We start from the raw sequence: 24,552 nt of genomic DNA, 5'->3' as shown, positions 1-24,552 counted from the left end.
TGAAATGTGCAAAGGTGTGCATCAATAAGATGTTCATGCATGGTGAGCATAATGATGCTCTTTGCATAACAATCTGTCACACAGACCATTGATCCTACTAGAATTATGGAGTCTCTGATGGAAGTAATTACTGACAGCATGAAAAAACAAAGGTCTTTCTGCTATGGATACTTTCTGCTAATAGAACACAAATCGCAGCTAATAATACCGAGTAAGAAGAACCTGCCATTCATCTATTGTGTCATCCTGTAATGCTTTTATTGGTACATATGAAGGGTTCCATCCTGCCTATGGAGTGCAGTTACACACGCCAAGTTGAATAAAAGCACTGCATTCATTAGTACCAACCAGTCCTTAGTCTCTTTGTGGCAAGTTCATTACTTGGAGGGTCATTAACGAATTTACATTAACAACATGCTGTTTTCATTCAAAATAGCATATGCTTAGTCTAAGTTAGTGTGTTCATGGACAATAGTTATGATGCAGAGCCGGTGGGTGTGGTGGGGGTTACGGGGGTCCAATGTTTGCTTCATCACTGCTTTGGCAGCCAATCTTCCAGCACTAGCCAAGAGCTGTGTTTTATTATGAATGAGTGGCGGGGTGTCTTTGTGCATAGCTCTTTTAATTGACACAGGAGCAAGGAGCTTTGATGTATGAGACGTGGTGGTGGAGAGACGGAATCCTCATTACTGCTCTCTTTTAAACTCTGCCACCCTCTCCATGCCGCCCTCGCTTGGAGCAATGCAGACTGCAGGGAGAGCTCATCAGGCAAGTGAGGGGAACAGCAGAGACAGAGTGTGGGTAGAAAGGAGGGCTGAGGACGACACCAAATGAAATGCCTTTTCACTTTCCCATAGTGGGGAAAACCCAATGAAAAATAACACCCCTGAATCCTGTAGTACCTGCAGAATCCCAATGTTCTAATGAAGGAACTTCTAAAACAAAGCTACAGGAGTAACAACAGGACATACAATATTTTACTGTATGGAATGGCACAAACATGACACACAGGAACATTCATGTTACATACATTTTATATTTTTTACAGGACTCTGCAGTGCTGTGAAGAACTGAGTATGCCCCATGATTCAATAGCTTACAGAGCCAACTTTAGCAGCAGTAACTTGAACTAATTTCTCTATGACTTTATGACCCCATTACATCATTTTTGTCTAAATTTGGCCCATTCTTCTTCAAAATGTTGCTTCATTGAGCATTTGTTTATACATAGTTCCATCTGGAGTTGACAGGTGCGCCAGTGTGTCTAAATCAAATGACTCTTTTAAGATGACGTAACAGCAAGATGCAGCCTGTTTCACTGAGTCTCCATTTCACCTTGTGTTGAAATTGTGGACTTCAAACTACATACCAGTTTTTAAATTGTAAGAGTAAAAAAGGAAAAGGGGAAAGTTTTGGGAGTGACTGGAGCAAGTGAGAGAGCGAGAGCGATATTGAGAGTTTTGAAATGTGAGACATTTAGTGTGTTTGGAGTGCGTAATCAGTGTATAGCGTTGTGTTTGTTTCTGTAAAGAGTTTTAAATAATTGTACAAAAAACAGCCGAGGCATTGGCTGCATTGTTATATAAATAGTTGTATGTAACTTTGTTGTGTTCAAAATTTGTGCATAAGTTTTAAAAAATCACAATATATATTTGCATTTCAAGTTTTGAAAATGATTTGTTAAACATGTTGGTTGGTTTGTCAGAGTAAAAAAAATCTAACCTTTTCCTACTTTTATGGTTTTTGTGTGATTTCAGGTTAATTGTATTAACAAAGTATATCAAAATGTAAAAAACAAACTGTAAATTCAAGCCAAGTTTTAGCTGTCGGGTAGACAACCTCACACTCCATTCTAGAATCATTTTAATACAGAGGAGTTCATGGTTGATGACTTAAATGTGTCCAGGTCCTGTGGCCGCAAAACAGACCCAAAATTACATCTCCTCAACCAACGTGCTTGCCAGTTTCTATGAGATGTTTGAGCAGATATGCTGTGTTTGGTTTTCACCAAATATGGCACTCTGCATAATGGTCAAACATGTCCACTTTGGTCTTGTCTTACCAACAAGCCGTACTTGATTAATCTTTTTCTAATTGTCCTCTAGTGAACTTTAATATTTAACATACTAACTGAGACCTTTAGAGTTTGAGCTGAAGCCACATTAGCAAATGGCTAAAATATGTACTTTTATAAAGGTGATCACACTTGCTGTTGAGCAGTTACTCATGTGTGTTTAATTATCAGCACCTGGCTGCTGTTTTACACTCCTAACTCCTTTTGGAGCAATAACGGTGTGCTTAGTGTTTCCACACACTGGTTCTGCACGTTGTGTTGTCTTCTGCTAAATAAATAATGACAGAGTGTAATGTGTCATGCTTTATTGTTCAGCTGAGATTGTATTTATCTCATTTTAAGACCTGGTAAGTATCACATTACTCTTTAAGATGCCCTGAAAAACAAAACCTTCACCTTAAGTGTAACACTCTTTTAGAGTGTGCTATTACCACAGTCACAGGTTAGTCACAGACTATTACTCATGTTTAAAAAAAATTGAATAATATGTGTAAAGTGAAATCATAAAGGCATCCCAACTTAGATAAGCAGAAGAGAACGAATGGCTGGATGGGTTTAGGAATTATAGGCTTTTTATGAATGTTTATACATATACATTTTCAGAGGCTCAAAATTATTGGATGAACACACATGATTTGAAATATCATATTAAAAGATAAAATCGTTTTTAATAATTGGATAAAAATCCAAATTCAGTGAATGACTACATGAAACCTAGAACACATGGACATTACTAAATGCTGCATTTCCTCCCGTGAGATGTCTATCAAACCTTTATTTTCCCTTAAGTTGCTGCTTGTTTGTGGGTCTCTCTGCATTCAATTTTATATTTAATAACTACTTTTAATAAAAGCATGCTGGGCTAGGCTGAAGGATGACTGACATTGCCATTGAAGAGTATCCTGTTATTTTGCTTTAGGGAATTTGCACCTTGTTGCAAACCTGTTTTTACATTCAGGATGGTATCTCTTGATTTTACACTTTGAAAGTGAAACACCTGCCTCCTCAAGAACATTCTTGATTTACCTTTTGACCCACTGGGAACGATTTGCAGTGTTGTGGTGACCAGAGACTATGGATAGTGAACGACATTTGGCAGCTAGAGGTGACACAAATTGGTGATAAACTTTTCTCAACGATTACCAATGTCAGCATGGATTGAGATATTACTTGGTAGTAAATACGTTTTTGCCAAGGGCTACCTAGGCAACCAGGGCCCGGAAAGTCGACAAACAACCAGCTTTCAGTTTCAAACTAATGAAGATCAAGTGAATTACTTCCAGTTGTGAATGCAACTGTATGACTCGCAGGCTTTTTCTTAACTATGTAAATACATCTATCATCATGCACTTTTTTGATGCTGTTGGCATTTATTCTTTTTAAGAACACATCAGTTTTTGAGTTGACCAATCCAAATGTTTTCTCTTTCATGGATTTATGGTTCATGTTTTTTTTAATCTAATGATGGCTCCTCTCACTTGCACAGGCATCTCTTTTGAACTCGTATTTAAAATTACTACTACTAATAATAATAATAATAATAATACATTTTATTTGAGGGCGCCTTTCTAAAACCCAAGGTCACCTTACAAAGAGAAAACAACATCAATAAAACAGTAGATTAAAATAGATTCTAATAAATTAAAATACAGAAACCAGCAAAATACAACCACAAACAACAAATTTTTAAAAACAAACACAAAAAAAAAAACATGATTTGACAGCAAGTATTAAAGCGAGTAAGCCAGGTTAAACAAGTAGGTTTTGAGTTGTGACTTAAGTAAGGGAAGGGAATCCAGAGCCGAGGAGCAGAGCGACTGAAAGCTTACCATAGTGATAAGGTGAGCAGAAGGAACAACAAGATGGCAGATGAAGATCTGAGAGAGCGGGAAACTGTGGTGATATGAAGCAGATCACAGAGATAAGGAGGGGCAAGGTTATGAATACACTTAAACATGAGAACTAAGATTTTATCTTAGTTTATCCTGGCTTTTATGGGCAACCAGTGAGGCTGTTGAAGAATTGGGGTGATATGGTCTCTTAAGAGAGTACGAGTTATGACCCGAGCTGCAGAATTCTGAAGAAGTTGAAGTTTATGGAGGGACATACTTGCCAACCTTGAGACCTCAGAATTAGGGAGACATTCAAAAGGGCTGTTGGGGGGGAGTGGTATACATATACGTATATACACAATAAACTTGAATTTTACAATGTTTACTTATCGGGTAAATAGGTTAAATGTCACTGTTATTATTGTCCGGCCGGAAACAGCAGGGGTGTCCAAATTCAGAGGCTGCGTCCACCTGAGGACCCGGCCTTCATGGTCTAAGTGGGCCGGGTCTTCCAAAAGCCGAGTCTAGCCTTCAGAATTACGTCATTAGCTCTCTTGGTGGAGTGAAACTCTGCCGTCTGCTCCTTGCTATCTAAAATATAACCGGACGCTGGTGTAAATTCTTGACCATCTCACACTTCTGTTTAATCAGTTTTCTGTTTGACGTTTATTCAGCTGTGTGAAAACCCTGGAGGAACCCTCCCGAGGGATTAATAAAGTTTCATTTAATCTAATAAATTTAATCTCAGCCAAACTGATTTAGTCATGAACAAATAAAACACTGAAAAAAGCCAAACAATAACATGTTTAAGTTATTTAAGTGACTTATATATCATGTTTAACCTGAGTAGCGAAAGACCGTGGGGGTTTGAAAACGATGTGCCAGGAGTTTGCTGTTCTCCCCGGCTCAGATATTTGAAGTTTACACAGCTACATTCTCGCCTGAAAATATGTTAAAAGTTTATTTTGCGACCCACAAAAAGTAATAAGAGTGATATTAAAACTAAGTAGCTGCATCAGTAGTAGCCATTGTTGGAAACTGGAATTGCCTGAGCCAATCTGGGATATGGTTTTTCAATTTTGTTGTCCGGGTGGAAAATTAGGAGAAATTCGGGAGAATGGTGGCTCCGGGAGATTTTCGGGAGGGGCACTGAAATTGTTCGTAGAGATTATGGTCATTGAGGTATGAGTGAAGCTGGAAGGCAACAACTTTCTCAAGGATTTTTGAAATAAAGGGGAGGTTTGATATAGGGTGGAGATTATCAAAATTATTGGGATCTGCACCAGGCTTTTTGAGAATTGGAGCGACAGAAGCAGTTTTCAGGGGTGGAGGAATAATTCCAGTGTTAAGGGAAGAGTGGATAATACTAGTTATGAGAGGAGCCAATGAGGGAAGACAAGCTTTAAATAATACAGTGGGAAGAGGGTCGAGCTGACAAGTGGATGATTTTGATTTTTGAATAAGATTTAATACATCAGCTATGGAGGGAAGAGTAAAACTTGAAAATAACTGGGAGGAAGACAGTGAGGAAAACAAAGTCTATTTCACAGTTTGTTTTCCCTGCTCTTGCGGCGACCAGCAGGTTGTCTCTGTCTGTCAGTGTCAGTGTTTTAACTTATTTTATTTCATTCTTGAGTTATGTTTTTATTTTTTTGAGCCTGAGGAAATCCTACAGCATCGGCTTGTGCTTTGTGGAACTTCTTTTAACGAAGATGGGGTTTTTATTTCGCATGGTTTTATTGGCAATCCTGACGGTTGTTTGGAGTCATTGCTACTCACAAACAATTACATACTAACGGGAGTTTCTTCTGGATCTTCGGTGGAAAGGCCCGTCTCTGGACTCTTTTCACCCTCCAGTGTTTTCCAGCTCTGGATTATCCTGTAACCACAGGGGCACTCTTGTTTTTAACAGAGTCAAAGCAAGGAAGCTGTCACGGTTCTGGGTCCGTTGGACCCAGTATTTTGAGTTTATTATGCTTTGGTTTATTTTGCATCTGGGATTGTTTTATTGTTCTCTTGTTGTGGTTATGATGATGTCTATTATTAGAGTTTCTGTTTATTGGTGATAAGGATTTGTGTTCTCATGTGTGGGTTTAGGTGTCTTTTTCTGTCTGTCTCTCAGTGTCGAGTCTGCGTCTTTGTGTAGTGTTCTTGTTTCCTGTTTTATTGTGAAGGTCTGCGTCTCATGTGAGTGTGTTCAGTTTTACCTCTGTCTCGTCTTGTTAATTACTCCCAGCTGTGTCCACCACCTGTGTGTAATCTCCTTGTGTTTCTCTGTGTGTATTTAAGTCACGTCTTTAGTCATTGTTGTTGCTGGTCCGTCTGTGTATCCTCCATGTCCTACTCGTGTGTCCTCCCTGCTGTCACCATCCTGTACCGTCGTCCACCTTGCTTCATGCTTTATGTTCAGGTTCGTGTTCTTGTTCATGCTCTGTGGTTTAGTTGTCCCAGTATAGTTTAGTTCTCCGTTTTGTCGTTTGCCTCTCTATATTTTCGTATCAATAAATCACCTTCACACCTTCACGACTGCCTGCGCTTGGATCCTCTTTTTCCTTTTTTCACACGGCTCTTCCCACTCGCCGTGACAGTACGGACCAGCCAGATATGGATCCAGCGGCAGTCACCCCACCCAGGGAGCTTCAGGATGCCGTTATCAACTCAGCTTCTAAATTAATTTACCAGTTGTTAGAGTATGAGGGAGAAGCCTCTCTTTACACTGTGGAAGCGGACCTACAACACCTTATTTCCAGTTACCCCTGGTTATTGGACTCATTGCACCCGCTCGTACAAAACTTTATTCTCCACGAACTACACCTTCACCCCCCCGCCGTCACTGCTCGCCCGCTCGCTTCAACGGAGGACGTGCCGTCCGTACCGCCGGATGAGGAGTTACCCGGCCCGTCGGAGCTGCCTCCACGGAGGAAGCGACGTTCACGCCGTCGGCGCGGCACCCCACAGCCGGAATTCAGAATGTCAGAGCAGCCGGCTGTGGTGAGTGAAAGAGACACTTTTTCTGCTGCATCAGACTCCGTGACTGTGTTTTCTGGAGCTATTTTTTTGTGTGTCGTTTGAAGATAACAATGATTTTTCCGTCTCACCCATGGCCACTGCCCCAAAGACTGCCTTTTCTGAGCCTACATTTTGTGTTAATGACTGTGTTCATGCTGTTGTGTCCAAGCCTGGAGTACCTGAGTCTAGCACTATGAACGTAGGGAACTTAAGTGTCAGGGAAGTTTTTTCGTCTCCTTCAGTTCATTCAGGGGAAGTTGTAAACTTCACCGAAGCAGTTTTTCCTGATCATGTTTTCCCATCTACACTTTCACCACAGTCTAATGTGGGGTCTGTAACACAGCTAGCAGGACAGTTAGCAATTCAGTCAGCAGCCACGCTGCCCTCAGTTCAGTCAGCAGCCACGCTGCCCTCAGTTCAGTCAGCAGCCACGCTGCCCTCAGTTCAGTCAGCAGCCACGCTGCCCTCAGTTCAGTCAGCAGCCACGCTGCCCTCAGTTCAGTCAGCAGCCACGCTGCCCTCAGTTCAGTCAGCAGCCACGCTGCCCTCAGTTCAGTCAGCAGCCACGCTGCCCTCAGTTCAGTCAGCCACTCCACCACCTGTTACAACCTCGCTACTTGTAGCTCAGTTACCACCGGTTCAGCAGCCTACCCACCCGTTCATTCAGTCACCATCCTCACCGTCTCATTCTAAGCAGGGAACACACTTCACCACAACATCTGCTGGTTCCCTTAAGCTGGCCACCTCAGAGACAGTTACTCCCTCTAGGGCCTCCCCAGAGGCTGGGTGTCGCTCACCAGCTGACTCTGGACCCCTAGAGGTCAAGACGCCAGCACCAGCAGTTTCACCGGGGAACTCACCAGAGCAGCCTCGGCTCTCAGCACCCCCTGAGAGCTCAAGTGAGTTCACCCGTCCGCCTCCGTCCTCTGCTGAGTGTATTGGGGAACACTTTCAGCCCTCTGAGGACTGCATCCCACTGTTGCTGCCTGAGTCTAGCCACTGTGCTGCTCGGTTCCAGCCAGTGTCCACACCGGCAGAGGTCTGCGTACCTGCTGCCTCGGTGTCGGTTTCCACTGGAGGGCCTGAGGAGCCCGTCCAGTCTCAAGTGTCGTCAGCTGGGGGTTCGGAGGAGCCCAGCCTCAAGTGTCGTCAGCTGGGGGTTCGGGTGAACCCAGCCAGCCTCAAGTGTCGTCAGCTGGGGGTTCGGGTGAACCCAGCCAGCCTCAAGTGTCGTCAGCTGGGGGTTCGGGAGAACCCAGCCAGCCTCAAGTGTCGTTAGCTGGGGGTTCGGGTGAACCCAGCCAGCCTCAAGTGTCGTCAGCTGGGGGTTCGGGAGAACCCAGCCAGCCTCAAGTGTCGTTAGCTGGGGGTTCGGGAGAACCCAGCCAGCCTCAAGTGTCGTCTGCTGGGGGTTCAAGAGAACCCAGCCAGCCTCAGGTGTCGTCGGCTGGAGGGCCCGAGGAGCCCGTCCAGCCCCATGACTCGTCAGCTGGAGGTTCAGGAGAACCTAGCCAGTTTCTGGCCTCATCAGCTGGAGGGCCCGAGGAGCCCGTCCAGCCAACCGCAGCTTCATCCACGCCTGCAGCCGCAGCTTCATCCACGCCTGCAGCCGTCCCGCCGCCGTCTTCCCCTGGCCCGGCCTCTGTGTCTTCGTCCACGCCTGGCCCGGCCTCTGTGTCTTCGTCCACGCCTGGCCCGGCCTCTGTGTCTTCGTCCACGCCTGGCCCGGCCTCTGTGTCTTCGTCCACGCCTGGCCCGGCCTCTGTGTCTTCGTCCACGCCTGGCCCGGCCTCTGTGTCTTCGTCCACGCCTGGCCCGGCCTCAGCCTCTGCTTCTGCTGCGCCTGCTTCTGCTCCGCCTTCGTCTGGCCCAGCTCGTCCTGCTCCGCCTTCGTCTGGCCCAGCTCGTCCTGTTCCGCCTCGCCTCTGCCGGCCGCTTTCCAGGCCTCTAAGTTTGCATCATGGCCGTCGAGGACGACTTCCGGACAGGGTTCGTCACCGCCGCTGGCATCGTGGCCGACCTCCGGGCCTGCTCAGTGGCTTCGGGAGAACCCAGCCAGCCTCAAGTGTCGTCAGCTGGGGGTTCGGGAGAACCCAGCCAGCCTCAAGTGTCGTCAGCTGGGGGTTCGGGAGAACCCAGCCAGCCTCAAGTGTCGTCAGCTGGGGGTTCGGGAGAACCCAGCCAGCCTCAAGTGTCGTCAGCTGGGGGTTCGGGAGAACCCAGCCAGCCTCAGGTGTCGTCGGCTGGAGGGCCCGAGGAGCCCGTCCAGCCCCATGACTCGTCAGCTGGAGGTTCAGGAGAACCTAGCCAGTTTCTGGCCTCATCAGCTGGAGGGCCCGAGGAGCCCATCCACGCCTGCAGCCGCAGCTTCATCCACGCCTGCAGCCGCAGCTTCATCCACGCCTGCAGCCGCAGCTTCATCCACGCCTGCAGCCGTCCCGCCGCCGTCAGGTTCCGCAGCCGTCTCGCCGCCGTCTTCCCCTGGCCCGGCCTCTGTGTCTTCGTCCACGCCTGGCCCGGCCTCTGTGTCTTCGTCCACGCCTGGCCCGGCCTCTGTGTCTTCGTCCACGCCTGGCCCGGCCTCTGTGTCTTCGTCCACGCCTGGCCCGGCCTCTGTGTCTTCGTCCACGCCTGGCCCGGCCTCTGTGTCTTCGTCCACGCCTGGCCCGGCCTCAGCCGCTGCTTCTGCTGCGCCTGCTTCTGCTCCGCCTTCGTCTGGCCCAGCTCGTCCTGCTCCGCCTTCGTCTGGCCCAGCTCGTCCTGTTCCGCCACGCCTCTGCCGGCCGCTTTCCAGGCCTCTAAGTTTGCATCATGGTCGTCGAGGACGACTTCCGGACAGGGTTCGTCGCCGCCGCTGGCATCGCGGCCGACCTCCGGACCTGCTCAGTGGCCGCCACTACCTTCCAAGCGGTCGGCCTCCAGAACTGTTTGCCCGTCGCCGCCGCTGCCGTGCGCACGGACGGCCTCCAGAACTGTTTGCCCGTCGCCGCCGCTGCCGTGCGCACGGTCGGCCTCCAGACCTGTTTGCCCGTCGCCGCCGTTGCTGTGTGCACGGTCGGTCCCCTGAACTGTTTGCCCGTTGCCGTGTGCATGGCCGGCCCCCTGACCTGTTTTGGCTCCTGTATGGCCGACCTCCGGGTCGACCCCCTGAACTGTTTGTGGACTCTTGTTGAGCTCTTGTTTGGTTTTTGGTTTTGATGTGTTTTCCTGTGTTGTTTGGACTCTTGTGCTCCTTGTTTTTTGTTTGGTTTCTGTCCCTCCTTCCTTGACCCCCTCCGCCCGCCCTGGTTTGGTGCTCATGTTTCGTTCTTTTTTTTTTGTTTGTTTGTGGCTGTCGGGAGCCAGCCCTTAGAGGGGGGGTACTGTCACGGTTCTGGGTCCGTTGGACCCAGTATTTTGAGTTTATTATGCTTTGGTTTATTTTGCATCTGGGATTGTTTTATTGTTCTCTTGTTGTGGTTATGATGATGTCTATTATTAGAGTTTCTGTTTATTGGTGATAAGGATTTGTGTTCTCATGTGTGGGTTTAGGTGTCTTTTTCTGTCTGTCTCTCAGTGTCGAGTCTGCGTCTTTGTGTAGTGTTCTTGTTTCCTGTTTTATTGTGAAGGTCTGCGTCTCATGTGAGTGTGTTCAGTTTTACCTCTGTCTCGTCTTGTTAATTACTCCCAGCTGTGTCCACCACCTGTGTGTAATCTCCTTGTGTTTCTCTGTGTGTATTTAAGTCACGTCTTTAGTCATTGTTGTTGCTGGTCCGTCTGTGTATCCTCCATGTCCTACTCGTGTGTTCTCCCTGCTGTCACCATCCTGTACCGTCGTCCACCTTGCTTCATGCTTTATGTTCAGGTTCGTGTTCTTGTTCATGCTCTGTGGTTTAGTTGTCCCAGTATAGTTTAGTTCTCCGTTTTGTCGTTTGCCTCTCTATATTTTCGTATCAATAAATCACCTTCACACCTTCACGACTGCCTGCGCTTGGATCCTCTTTTTCCTTTTTTCACACGGCTCTTCCCACTCGCCGTGACAGAAGCGGGGTAAGAAGGGAGGCCTACATCAGCGATTGAGGAAGCAAATACGATACAATCGTATTCCTTTACCATCAATAATCCTGGCTAATGTGCAGTCTCTGAGGAGTAAATTGGATGAACTGCATTTGAATGTCGCACATTTACGTGACTACAGGAATACATGTCTAATGGCATTCACAGAGACTTGGCTCAGGGATTCTGACCCTGATTCTTCTCTGGAATTAAAGGGCTTCGGGTTTCCCATACGTCTGGATCTAGACCCCGGAACTACTCAGAAATCTCAAGGAGGAGGGGTGTGTTTGTAAATAAATCAGAAATGGTGTAAAAACGTTACTGTTCGTAAACAAGTGTTTCTGCCTGACATTGAGTTCCTCTCTGTGTCTTTGAGGCCGTTTTATCTGCTGAGGGAATTCCCACAGATTAACGTCACGGTCTTTTACATCCATCCTAAAGAGAATCCTAAGAATGCGACTGACACCATCTCCAACGTCATCCACTCACTACAATCTCTCTCTCCTGAGGCCCCTAATATTGTTCTTGGGGACTTTAATCGCTGCGACGTGAAGAAAACACTGAGCAGTTTTTATCAGTATGTGAACTGTCCCACACGCTTCAATAAGACTTTGGATCTATGTTACAGTTCCATAAAAGGTGTGTACACATCTGTGGCTGGCCCCGCCCTTGGATCCTTGGATCACAACACGGTGCATCTCCTGCCAGTTTATAAGACTGTGCTGAGAAGAGAGAAGGTGAGGAAATACCACATAAAGGTTTGGAGTGACGACGCCTCTTTAGCCCTGCATGGCTGCTTTGACTGTACAGACTGGTTGGTGTTTACAGAATCATGTAGCGACATTAATGAACTCACTGATGTTGTCTGCAGCTATATCTCCTTTTGCAGAGACATTATTATCCCTTCAAAGGTTGTGCATTTTTTCCCTAATAACAAACCATGGTCTTCAAAAGCTCTTATGAGGCTGATTCATGAAAGGAAAAAAGCTTTTATTGAAGGGAAAATCTTGAAAGTTAGAGAAATTAGGAAGGAGATCAGATCATCCAAGGTATGGACATTGAGACTGTGGACAGCTACAGGTACCTTGGTGTTCATCTGAACAACAAACTGGACTGGACTCATAACTCAGACGCCCTCTACAGGAAAGGGCAGAGCAGGCTGTACCTGCTGCGGAGACTCAGGTCGTTTGGAGTGGAGGGCCCACTCCTGAAGACCTTCTATGACTCTGTGGTGGCCTCAGCCATCTTTTATGGTGTGGTCTGCTGGGGTGGCAGCATCTCTGCTGGGGACAGGAAGAGACTGAACAGGCTGATCCGAAGGGCCAGCTCTGTTCTAGGATGCCCTCTGGACCCAGTGGAGGTGGTGAGTGACAGGAGAATGGTGGCTAAGCTGTCATCCCTGCTGGACAACATCTCCCACCCCATGCATGAGACTGTGACAGCACTGAGCAGCTCCTGCAGTGGGAGACTGCGGCACCCACGGTGTGGGACGGAGAGATTTCGCAGGTCTTTCCTCCCCACTGCTGTTAGACTCCACAACAAAGACTTTAACTGATCATACACACACATCCACAAATGTGCAATAACACAAATGTGCAATAATCTTTCTGGCACCGTTGTATTTTTCACTCTGTTGTATATAGCATTTGTATTCTATTTTTATCCTATTGTATATTTTATTCTATTTTATTCTACTGTATATAGTATTCTATTTTTATTCTATTCTGTACAGTTGTGTACTGTATTTATTCTTATTTTATTTTATTCTAATTGTCCTTCATAACTTTTGCACTGTCCACTTCCTGCTGTGACAAAACAAATTTCCCACGTGTGGGACTAATAAAGGTTATCTTATCTTATCTTATCTTATCTTATCTTATCTTATCAGAAATTAAAAAAGCCAAAATAAAATACAAGGATAAGGTAGAGGTGGAGATGGGTAGCAATAACTTAAGGGTTACCTGGGCAGGCATGAAACACATGACTGGTCACTGTTACAGTGACTGTAATAAGATAAGTCTCCCTGGTTTTAGTTCAGACTCTCAGTTAGCCAATGAGCTGAATAGATTTTATTTGAGATTTAATGATAATTATAATTTTAGGAATACACTTGATTTCTTAATAGAGAGCACCAGAGCCCCCCCAGCTTTGTTCTTTGATGAAAGAAGGGTGGAAAATCTTTTTAAAATGAGTAAGACTAATAAAAGTCCAGGTCCTGATAATATATGTGGCCAGGTGCTTAGAACATGCACTCTGCAATTATGCAGTATTTTTTATTACATCTTTCTTTTATCACTTCAGCAACAGAAGGTTCCAGAGGTATGGAAAAAATCAATTATTTCTCCAGTTGCTAAGACCACAAAATCTACATCATTAAATGATTTTAGGCCTGTCGCTTTAACATCTTTAGTGATGAAGTCCTTTGAAAAACTTGTCAGGAAGGAGATCCTGCAGCAAGTAGAAAATCTTATCGACCCACTACAATTTGCATACAGGCCTTGCAGAGGTGTTGATGATGCAGTGGTCACTCTGTTGAATTTCCTTTATCACCATCTCGATGGTGCTAAAGCTCATGCTCGGCTCTTATTTATTGATTTTTCTTCAGCTTTTAATACTATCCAGCCACATCTTTTAGTTGATAAACTTCTTAACCAGTTTAAACTTGATTTTAATCTCGTTGGTTGGATTTTAGACTTTTTAACTGACAGATCTCAGTGTGTGAGAGTAAACCGCTGTTTTTCCAAACAGCTTTACTCTTCTACTGGCTCACCACAAGGTTGTTGTCTCTCTCCTCTACTGTATATTTTGTACACTAATGACTGTCACAGTACACAGGCCAACAGGCATTTCATTAAATATGCAGATGACACAGTCATTGTAAGCCTCCTTTATGGTGAAGAGGATTCCCATGGGCCTGTTGTGGATGAGTTTGTTTCGTGGTGTGATCAGTCCTTCTTAATGATCAACACCTTGAAAACCAAGGACATGGTTATTGACTTCAGGAAGACATCCCCCCATCCTGCACTAACAGTGGTAAATGGTGCAGCCATTGAACTGGTGGACAGTTATAAGTATGTGGGGGTTGTTCTTGATAAGGCTCTGTCCTTTGAGTCACATCTTGCTTCTACAGTGAAAAAGGTTCAACAAAGACTGTACTTTTTAAGGAGTTGAGAGGTTTTAATGTTTCATCTGAAATGATGACTCTTTTTTATAAAAGTTTTATTGAATCTGTTTTAACCTTCTGTATCATTGCCTGGTACGGTAATATGTCCTTGAATAATAAGACCAGATTTAGCAACCTGGTTAAAGTGGCTGGTCAGATTTCAGGGAGGTCTCAGGTCCAGCTTGTGAAATTTTCTAACAGGCAGGTGCTGAGGAAGGCAACCTCTGTCTTGTTGTGTTCAGATCATCCTCTCTTTAATGATTTTCAACTGCTTCCATCAGGTCGTCGTTGTAAAGTGCCTGCAGTGAAGACATAGATTGTCTTTTCTACCTACTGCTATTATCATGGTTAATAACACTAAACCATAAGTGTTGTTGCCATTGCACATTGCACTTTCTTTAAAGATAAAATTTAGGTTGTTTTCTCAGGGCTTATATTATTTTTTTGTGTGTATGTGATGTGTTTGCTTGTTTGTTTGTTTGTTTGTTTTTTATATTTCTGTATGGACATACTGCAAATCAATTTCCCGTTAGGGACAATTAAGTTATCATTGACCATTGACAGTTAGACGCTCCTACCGAGTTAAGTTGGTGGATATCAGCGATTTTATCAGTGAAAAAAGATATAAGAGAGTTGCAAAAGTCAGCAGAGTCCATATGAGAGGAGAATGAGTCCGGAGGTTTCGTAATTTTACTAAACAATGAAAAGAGACCTGGAGTTACCTTCACTAGAACTGATTAAACCAGAATAGTATGCAGATTTGGCTGAAGCAATGCAATCCTTATACAACAAGATATGATTGTTATACATTTCTTGTATCGTAAGTCCGGTTTTCTTGAACAGACGTTCCAGTTGGCGTCCTTTAGCTTTGAGATGGCGCAGGTTAAGAGTAAACCATGGTGCTGAACGGGAAAATGAGACAGTTCGGTGTTTAAGTTAAAAATCTGCACTTCAGTCACATTGCAATTGTTTGACTTGAAGCATTTGATGGTGTGCAGAGGCAGAACTACAAGAACTGTGTCTTTGTCCAGCATGTATATTTATGTTTTCATGATGGTCTGACCATATGTAATGTTTCTGTTTACTCACCTGTGCTGTGAAAGTATTAGTGCTGCTAACTGAGACTCTATAATGTTTGGTAATTACTGTCTTTCCTTGTTAGGCTGTCCAACGGTTTGGGACAACCTTCAGTGCTGGTATCATGCTGAGGTGGGACAGGTGGTCAATATCTCGTGCGCCTCTGGCATCTGGCAGCTGTTGCCTAATAACCAAGGTAAGACCTCAAATTAAATGATTAGTTTTCTTTGGTTTAATTGGTTAATTTAAATAATTGCTACTGTACCAAAATTTGACATTTTGAGGATGCTTGGCGGTGTTTTTTTAATGTTCTAAAAACAATGTTCTTATGTTAGGGATCCTAACTTGATATAAACTGCAAGGAACTGCAGCAGAACTACTGACATAAGCGTTGGTTGAGGCAGGGCAACAAAGTGATTAATAATGCTGCCAACAGTCATGGCGATCTTTTTATCCTCCTGCTTCTGTCTGTATAGTGTTTTCTTCCTTGATGTTATCTGTGTGTGTGTGTGTGTGTGTGTGTGTGTGTGTGTGTGTGTGTGTGTGTGTGTGTGTGTGTGTGTGTGTGTGTGTGTGTGTGTGTGAGCCAACTCAACAAATAATGTTTTTTTTCTTGTTTTTAGATGCCACTAAAAGGAAGATTTGAACCTAAAAACCATAATTTTGCATTTGTCCATTTTCACTTCAGAGCTCAGCAAGTGACTGTGGTATATTTGGAGATCTCTGAGCACCAATGTTATGTTTTCACTGAGTGGTTTACAAAAACTACATTTTTCTAGACTGCACACTGTAGGGAGTAGTGCTGTCCTGACTGTTTACACGACCCTCACCTTTTCCAGAACTCTGACTCATCCAGCTGGCTGGTTTAAAGAAAACATAATAGACTCTCTCCAGTCTCTCATAACAACAAATCACTGACAGATAGATACAGACACAACTAAGAATAAAAAAAAAAACATGCATTTCTGGATATCTGAAAGATAAACAATGACAAAGAAGATATCAGTATTTAGACATGAGATGTAAAAATAAGCCACTGAAACAAAATGTAATGTCTTTACTAAATGTCTTGGGGCCTTGGGGTTACCTAGACCTAGACACAACATAGGTGTGACTCCCCACTCCTGCCACTCCCAAGAAAATGTGAGCAACACACACTCAAAGCTAGTAAACAGCTGGCTCTTTACTGGGTACAGAGGAGAAAAGGGGAGTGGTGAGGTGAGTTGGAGGTTAAGAGGCCATCCGATAATCCCTGGAACTTCTCCAGTCTCCACCTGTCTCAACAGCTACCGCACACCCACACACACACCTAGGAGGGAGGAGGGAAACCTGCACACACCCACACACACTCTTATGGCAGGAACCATGGAAACAGACATGGGACATGATCATGGATCGTAACAATGTCTAAACTTGCAGTTTACTTTGAAAACAGTGTACATTAGATAAGCAACTTTTCTAATGCACTCCCAGAAGCTTCTCCGCATTGCTGTAAAATTGGTACAGAAGTGCAAAAGGAAGAAATCTTACAAGCAAGATCAACTAAATTTGAATTACATTTTTGTTATTTTACCTGTTTTCTTTTTTTCTTTTTTAGCAGAAGAATCTACTTTTTTTCTGTGGAACCAGTTCCCAGTTTGGATTTAGGGGACAGACATTTACAGGATTATGTTTAAAATATGGTGACCCTGAACCCCCCGTAGTTACACTGCAACTGACCTAAACAACTGGGGATTTCCATGATGTACTGAGTGTGTCTTCTTCCCTCTCTGTGTTTATACACCACTTGGAATTTAATCATTATTAATCATTCTCTGGCTCTCTCCAGTGTGTGTTGTCTCACTTCCTTCACCCACCAAGTGGTCACGGCAGATTCCTCCCTCCCTGAGCCTGGTTCTGCTGAAGGTTTCTTCTTATTAAAAGGAGATTTTTCCTTTTCACTGTTACCAAGTGCTTGCTCACATGGGGTCATCTGATTGCTGGAGCTTTTGCTCTGTTGTTGTAGGGTCTTTACCTACAATATAGAACACCTTGAGTCGACTGTTGTTTGGCACTTTATAAAATTGAATTAAATTCTGTATTTAAGCTATGCGATTTCAGAAATGCTGGAAAACCTTAATTGTCTTGTACTTTGAAAAGTGCCCATACTATATAAGTTGAGTTGTGGCTATATTGAATGTAATAAAAGATATGAAACTTTCATATGAACTGATCAAATAGCTCTAAGATCACTGGCTGACTGAGTGCCTGCCCTTTTGTTGTGTCAGCTGTGTTGCTAAATTGTTGCTAAACAGAATAAGTAGTTGCAGCAGAGAACATGCACAGTAAGTGAGAGGCTGTGTGTAGAAAAGATTTACTTGACTAATTTCCAGTCTTGAATAAAACACTGCTTAAATGAAAAAAAAAAAAAAATGCAGAGGAGCTTGTGAGTGAAAGTTAAGCGTATACTTTGCGTGGAGGGATCAGGAGGCGGAGGTAGCTGCTGATGACCTCATAACTTAGTGTTAGTGGGTTCTCGGACCCCACTGGATTTCCTCCTCCACAGACAGTACCGATAAGTCCAGCTCTGTAACTGTGCAGGTGATCCAGGCTTTTCAGTGGGAGAATATAATGAATTGGAAAATCAAAGAGTTCACTGTATAAGCCTTCCTTCAGGAATGAGTTGGCGCTGCTCGATAGGAATAGCATTGTGAGCTCTAATGCCCTCCCTGGAGCCTTGGCCTTCAACCTCCATTCACATCCTGCCATTTGCCGCGGCTGCAGGCCTGCAGGCTCTACATGCCACTTTATACTGAGGCTAATACAGCTGGATAACGCTAAATCCACCCACGACTCAAACCCACACTCTCCTCGCTTAAGCGTCGGACAGGCATTTTCAAATAGTGAAACAGATTTTTTTTTTTTAAGTGTAAACTTTGTATCCTCCTCTCACAAACACAAACTTGCACCATATACCTGGTGACCTTGTGTGCATCATTTATTCCATAAGGGTCACTGTGACTGAGCTCCACTATTTTAACTCCAGGCAATGGTGGGAGAACATTGCTTTGAATTCAGCTAATTCAAATCCAGCATTTGCACCCTTCATCTGCCTCATCTCCATTAATACTTACAGTTATCTAATAAAAACATGTTTCTAATCTTATGTTTTTGTTGTAACCTTGGATTCACAGGCAGTTAATAATGTTGACCTTAACTTAATGCTAAAATTAGCTATTGTATTAGTGTATGAAGTGTATGAGGGAATGATTTATGTATTATTATTATTTATGTCATTCACTGACTGGATAAAGTAGAAATTCTGACTTCAAATAATAATTTGGATTTATTCAGGATTTTGACTTCCAGCAAGTGACGGTTTAAAGAAATCAACTAAAATGTTGCTCACTGTGCAGACTTATGGAATGGGCTATTTTTATGCCCTAAAATGACAAAAAGATTAAAATACAGCTTACAAAGTACAATTTTATGTTTAAATCTTGTGTAAAATGTAAACAAAGTAGCCAAAGTAGCCTAGGTCCATTGCAACGTAATGAAGGGAGGATTTAGGGTCACTTTAGGGCCACTTCCAACCTTAACTATATGCTTATGTTTTTTTTACTATATTGCTTTATTGGCAATTTATATTACACAATAAGGCAAATAATCTAATCAATCTGTCATATACATAATTGATATCCTGGTTCTCATATTTAACCTCAGTTCTGTTAAAAAGCAGTTAAAGGAATTTACTGAGGACTCATCTGTATTCTTCATTTTCTTTTCATTTACTTATGTTTTTAGTTCCTATCATAAACTGCAAAAACTGGACAATGGTCACTGATATTATTTATTAATAATCAACCTATTTACTTTATTTTCAGTATCATTTGAAAATATATTGTCTATGAGAATGCCATAATATGATGTGATTCTGGAACTTCTAATGATTTTAGGTTATAGGCTCTTATATATTATAGGCTCTGTCATTTTATGTTTATTTGGGTTTAGCATTTTAATTTTGAAATTTACACAAATTACATTTTTTGGCATTTTCCTGTGAATTTTTCCTGCATCCAGTCTTTACAGAGTCTTTGTAGATTTCAACTGTTATGCATTCCAGCACATTATCAGTCAGTGTCATCACATTATCCAGTCCCTTACACTTTAAACATTTGTCCACATACAAGGCCACTCCTTAGCCACCAAACAAGCAGCATCACACTTTGATCCAGTAGCATTTACACTTGTGAAAGAAGTCACATACCATTTAAATTCTATTCATGTGTACACATGGTTATAAAGAAAAAAACAAAACATAAATACCTGACTTGATCCACAGCATCCCAAAAGACTGAAGGTGCTACAGAAAAGGCTGATTCTGCTCCAAAATGACTGCAAGCATAATAGGCAGTTTCTCACATGGATCAACGCATGACATAGAATGTTATGTATGAATCCTGAATAGCTGACTTTGATTGTCAGTAGAGAAACATTGATCAATTGGACAATTCCTGGAATTGCATGATTTTTAACTGTGGCAAGTGACCAGGGAATCAGCTTCAAATACATATATATCTAATTCAGCAGCCTGATGTTCACAGCTCTAGAAATGTAAGTGTACATATCATAACCCATAACATTTGTGGTATGGTGTTCTGCTGGGTAGAATTATATTGCGTAAACTGCTGAATCAATAAAAGCTTGGTAAATGGCAAGACAGCGGTGCAATGGTTAGCACTCTCACCTCACCTTACAAGAAGAAGATCCTGAGTTTGAATCTTCTGACTAGTTAGGTAGGCGCTTTCTATATGGAATTTGTAATCCCGCTTTAGCTGTGAAACACACAGCTGTTTAAATGTATTGACATTTTAAATTTCAGTTAATGAAAAGTTGCAAAACTAGTTGCATATGCTGTCAGTCATAAATTTTAGAAAGAAAATATTAAGTGGTACAACAACTGAAATGCAAGACAAAAAAAAATTTCAAATGGTGAACGTGTAATTTTTAGTAGCAGCAGTAGTTATGTACTGTATCTGTGGTAATATTATCAGCGTTGTCACGTGCCTGCTTCATAGGAGGTGTATTTTCACATTATTAACAGGAAGATGGAGTAACCCACTGAATCTTAAGAGCTGTGGTGCAGTATCTCTTCTGATAAACTCTCAGAATATTTGTGCTCATGTGCATTCATGTGTTTATAGGGAGGTGCTGGTGTATAAGAGTGATGGATGAATGTTTTCTTATTGTGCATCTGTGTCCCAGTTTTTAAAATGCACGTGCCGATGCACACAGCAAAGGATATAACCCTAATTCCAGTCCATTTACACTTTTTTCCATTTGCCTTTTGGTTGGCAAATGGAAGAAAGGTTGGTTGCTGGTAATCTGCACAACAGCACTGTGCAAAAGTCTTGAGTCAAAGAACACCCCCATCCAGCTATATTGGAATTTTTTTCCCAGTTTATCAGTCTAAAGTGAATTCACTGTTTGAGTTTTGCGCTTAAACTCCCAAGAATAACACCTGGCACATTAACCTTTTTGTCTTTTTGTCCACATGGACAATTGTTTAAATAAATAAACAAATAAAAATAAATCTGTAAATGAATTTACTAATGCATATTTTATTGCACAATTCATTATTGAAGCACAACATTCTTTATTTTCCATGCATGTAGCACTTCTGGTCCTCCATACTGGACACAGGAAACAGAGAGCACAGAAAGGCACGGAAAAAAAAAAACCTCGGGGAATAAATGATAAGTTGAACTTCAAAAAGAAAACATAATCTGGATATAACATCACGGAAAACTAAAAAGTAGAAACTAAAGCTAGAATATGTAAATAAAGAACAGACTATGCAGAAAATATAACAATGAGCAAAACAAAAATACTAAACTCAAAGTCATTTCAGAGGAATAACATTTGTTAGGCCACTTAGGACTGACATGTGAATGACTGAAAAAATAAGAAAGGACCCTATTTAAAAGGGATGAATGAGACTTCTGTCTGTACATAACAAGCAAATTTGAAATACCACACTTTGGTGGTATTTGCCTTGGCAGAAACCGCTGAGTTTCATGGGGTTTTTTTTGTTGTTGTTGTTTTAGGTTATATCTATAGGAACTGCACTGAGAAAGGATGGTCGGACTTCTACCCATCCTATGAAGAGGCCTGTAAGATTCCAGAGGATGAAGAAATCGAACCAGAGGTAGATATTGCTCATTCTCACTTAGAGATCCAAGACTATTTGCTGGATTTTTTTTCTACTGATATTAAGAGAGTTCATTGTGATAAAAATATTAAAGTTTTTTTTAATGATCTTAGCACCCTGCACATTTTTCAGCTACAGCCTTGCAGAAGACCATCTGGGTCTGTATATATTGTGATTTATTTACTGTTTTGTTTGTTTTCATTTTATTTTAGTTTGCTATGTTGATTCCAGAGGTGGCAAAAGTGCAGATATTCTTTACTTGCGTAAAGATACTATAAAAATACTATGGTAAACGTTTAAGTACCGAATCAACTTTTTTTAATCAAGTGAGAATGAAGTGGTGCAAGCTCTGAAATGTACTCAAAGAAATAAAGTTAAAAGTAGCTCCTTGAAAAATAATTCTACCAGCTATTTTTGTACAAAGGGTAACTGAACCTTGTGCTACTAAAACATAATAATAAAATAATAGCAGTGCATAAGAATTCGAATGATATTTGACTCTCAATCTGACCACATTCATTAGAATTAGAATTTAATCTGTTATATAAGACACAAACAGTAAAAGAGAATAAAAAATAACTATTTTCTGTTGCCTACATTGTAAAGGGTGACTTTGCTTCCACATATAAACAGAAAAATACAGTAAGGGGTTCAAGTGGGATTCAGCAGCTGGGTGAACCCTAAGACTACTTGTAATAGCTCAGTGTGGGGAAAAGAATCACAACTCACAATATTTTCTAATGTGAGCTTCAGTAAATTGTCTTTGTGTACAGGCTGTGATCAGGTGACCTGTTGTGCTTTGTGGATTTACAAACCCTAATTTAACAAGATATCAGCAGATGTTTCTAGCTAACCTGTTTATCCTGCACAAAACTACTGATAATTTTCATTTAGCATTTGAGTAACACAAATTTATTATACTTAGTTTGTTGTGCCAAATGTTAGATTTGTATTGTTGATTGTCATTTATGCTTAGAAATATCTACTCATATATGCTTAGAAGTATATAATCATTTGTAGATTGAAAGAATGTCTCATCTTAGGAGGTCTGTAACAACTCTGTGTAGCATGAAGAGGGGGGTGCGTTCACTCCTCTCCAGAGTGTTCTGGCATAGATCACACACCTCTTGGGATCATGAGCAAGGTTGTATCTTCTCTTCTGATATATGGTATAGCAAACACACGTATATCTGTTTAAGTATAAGTGCCTTTTGTTTAGATGAACTGCTGGACTTCCAGACCAGCAGGTTTAGGGAAGTCGTTTATGGGGTCACACTCTGACCCCACACACCCACACACACACACACACAACCCACAGGCAAGGCACTCTTTGTGTGTATGTAGATGTCATATGTTAATGAACCTATGTATATTCATGTAACCTCAATAAAAGAGCAGTGTTACGGGGGAGCGGACGAGAGCAACTGGGGTCAAGCGAAGGAACGGCGTTTGTCCAGTTGGTCTCCCTTGTATACGAGAATCATAAACAGATCTGCTTGGTGTTCAATGCTTTTTGCTGTGTAGTAGAATTGTCTTGAACGTTCCAGTGAATAGGTCTAAGCTACAAACCTATCACCGGACATTTCACAATATGAAACAATCAAAACACATCATATGTATATCTAATATGTAATTAAAAATGATGGCATTACATGTAATCTTCAAATCTGCAGTTTATCAAGTATAATTGAGCGGTCCTTATCTATAAACAAGGGAGTCTCCAGAATTCTTTCATAGGGGTGGCCATATTGGGGCAACTAAAAATATTGAGGTGGTATAACCAAAAACAGAATTTCCATTTTTATTATGCTATTGTCAAATATAGTTTACTTGAAAAATTTGGCAAAAAAGAGAAAGATAAAATAATAATTTGTCTAGTTAATTTCCTGCTATTAAAGGTGATACCACTGAAAATATGTACATATGAAAACCAGGTACTTGATTTTGAAATCCATAATACGTTTTAACTGACTGATCAATTGATCAATTGATTAGAAGTCCCAACCAACGCTTTAATAATTCTCAGCAGAGCTGAGCAGAAGCAGCCTAAAGTGTCACGGTCAGCGGGAGCTGACTGTGTGCGGAGTAAGAAGGAGGACCCAAGTGCAGACATGGAAGGAGACGGAACTGTGATTAACTCAGATTTTGTTTGACTGAGATTTTGGCTGATTAAACATCATTATAAAATAAAACAAGGCGAACAGGGGCGAGTAAACTAAAACCAGAACCTAAACTGTGAAGGACTGACTATAACAAACATGACATGAAAATAATTCTGAACATAATAAAGCAAAATAATTATACATGCAAGGAACTATGACGAGAAAACATGAACTGAACAGAATCATGAAAATGCGTTAACCTGATGTGACATGGAGAGAAGGAAAACAGACGACCTGACACTGAACAAAGGAAGACAGGACTTAAATACACACAGGAGGTGATCGTGGAAGTGGAAACACATGGGGAAACAGCTGACTCAAATGAACATAATGACACCACAGGGGAAGAGTAAAACTAAACACATGGACCAAAGAAACATAAGACTTTTAAAATAAATCAGGAAACATTGAAGGATGTAAACATGACAACACAAGAATGGAACACACAGACATAAAACACATGACAGACTGGACAAGAAACAGGACACAAAAACCAAGGACACAGATTATAGTAATTGCTGAACTGAAACTCAACTAGACCCTAAATAAGAATAACACAAGAACTTAACAAACTTAACAAACTTAACATAAGAACTCAAAAATACAGAACGAACTGAAAATGCTGGGTCACAGACCCAGCCCCTGACATAAAGCTTCACTCTACCAGAATGGAGTTAACTTGTTCAGGAAAGACAAATTAGTCAAAATCAAATTAGATCATGTAAGAGTGTGAAGTGTTTCCTGTCTCTATTTTGGCTCTGAGCTGCACCAGTGATCTGTCCATGGATTGGTGCCAGCTTTACTGCAACCTTATTACATTATTACAAACACAGGACAGTCTTTCTGTTAGGAGGCCCCTGGGGGTGGCAAATTTTGGGGGCTGGCCAGTGCACACAATTCGGGCGAGAACTGTGTGGAATCCTGTGAAACATGCTTTTTACGTTTTCTTCTCAGGACTGCAAGAACAAGCATGTTTTAAATGTGATTCCTAATTAATCAAGTAGCCACAG

At 42.2% G+C, this 24,552-nt stretch overlaps 1 protein-coding gene across 2 annotated transcripts in view; it reads left to right on the top strand.

Annotated features, from left to right (window-relative positions):
* LOC134646637 (pituitary adenylate cyclase-activating polypeptide type I receptor-like) overlaps nt 1-24,552 on the top strand; it is a 74,782-nt gene that overhangs the window by 31,298 nt on the left and 18,932 nt on the right. For both annotated transcript variants that reach the window (XR_010096776.1, XM_063500493.1), the window contains exons 3-4: nt 15,276-15,386; nt 21,277-21,377. Coding sequence is in view for 1 of the 2 variants with exons in the window: in XM_063500493.1 (XP_063356563.1) it covers nt 15,276-15,386; nt 21,277-21,377 (212 nt within the window). In the remaining variant the exon portion in view is untranslated. The remainder of the gene's footprint in view (nt 1-15,275; nt 15,387-21,276; nt 21,378-24,552) is intronic.

The sequence above is a fragment of the Pelmatolapia mariae genome, linkage group LG17 (genome assembly GCF_036321145.2).
Source record: "Pelmatolapia mariae isolate MD_Pm_ZW linkage group LG17, Pm_UMD_F_2, whole genome shotgun sequence".
In the NCBI taxonomy this organism is placed as follows: domain Eukaryota; kingdom Metazoa; phylum Chordata; class Actinopteri; order Cichliformes; family Cichlidae; genus Pelmatolapia; species Pelmatolapia mariae.
Note: the sequence above shows the minus strand (reverse complement) of the source record. Positions and strands in the feature narration are given on the sequence as shown.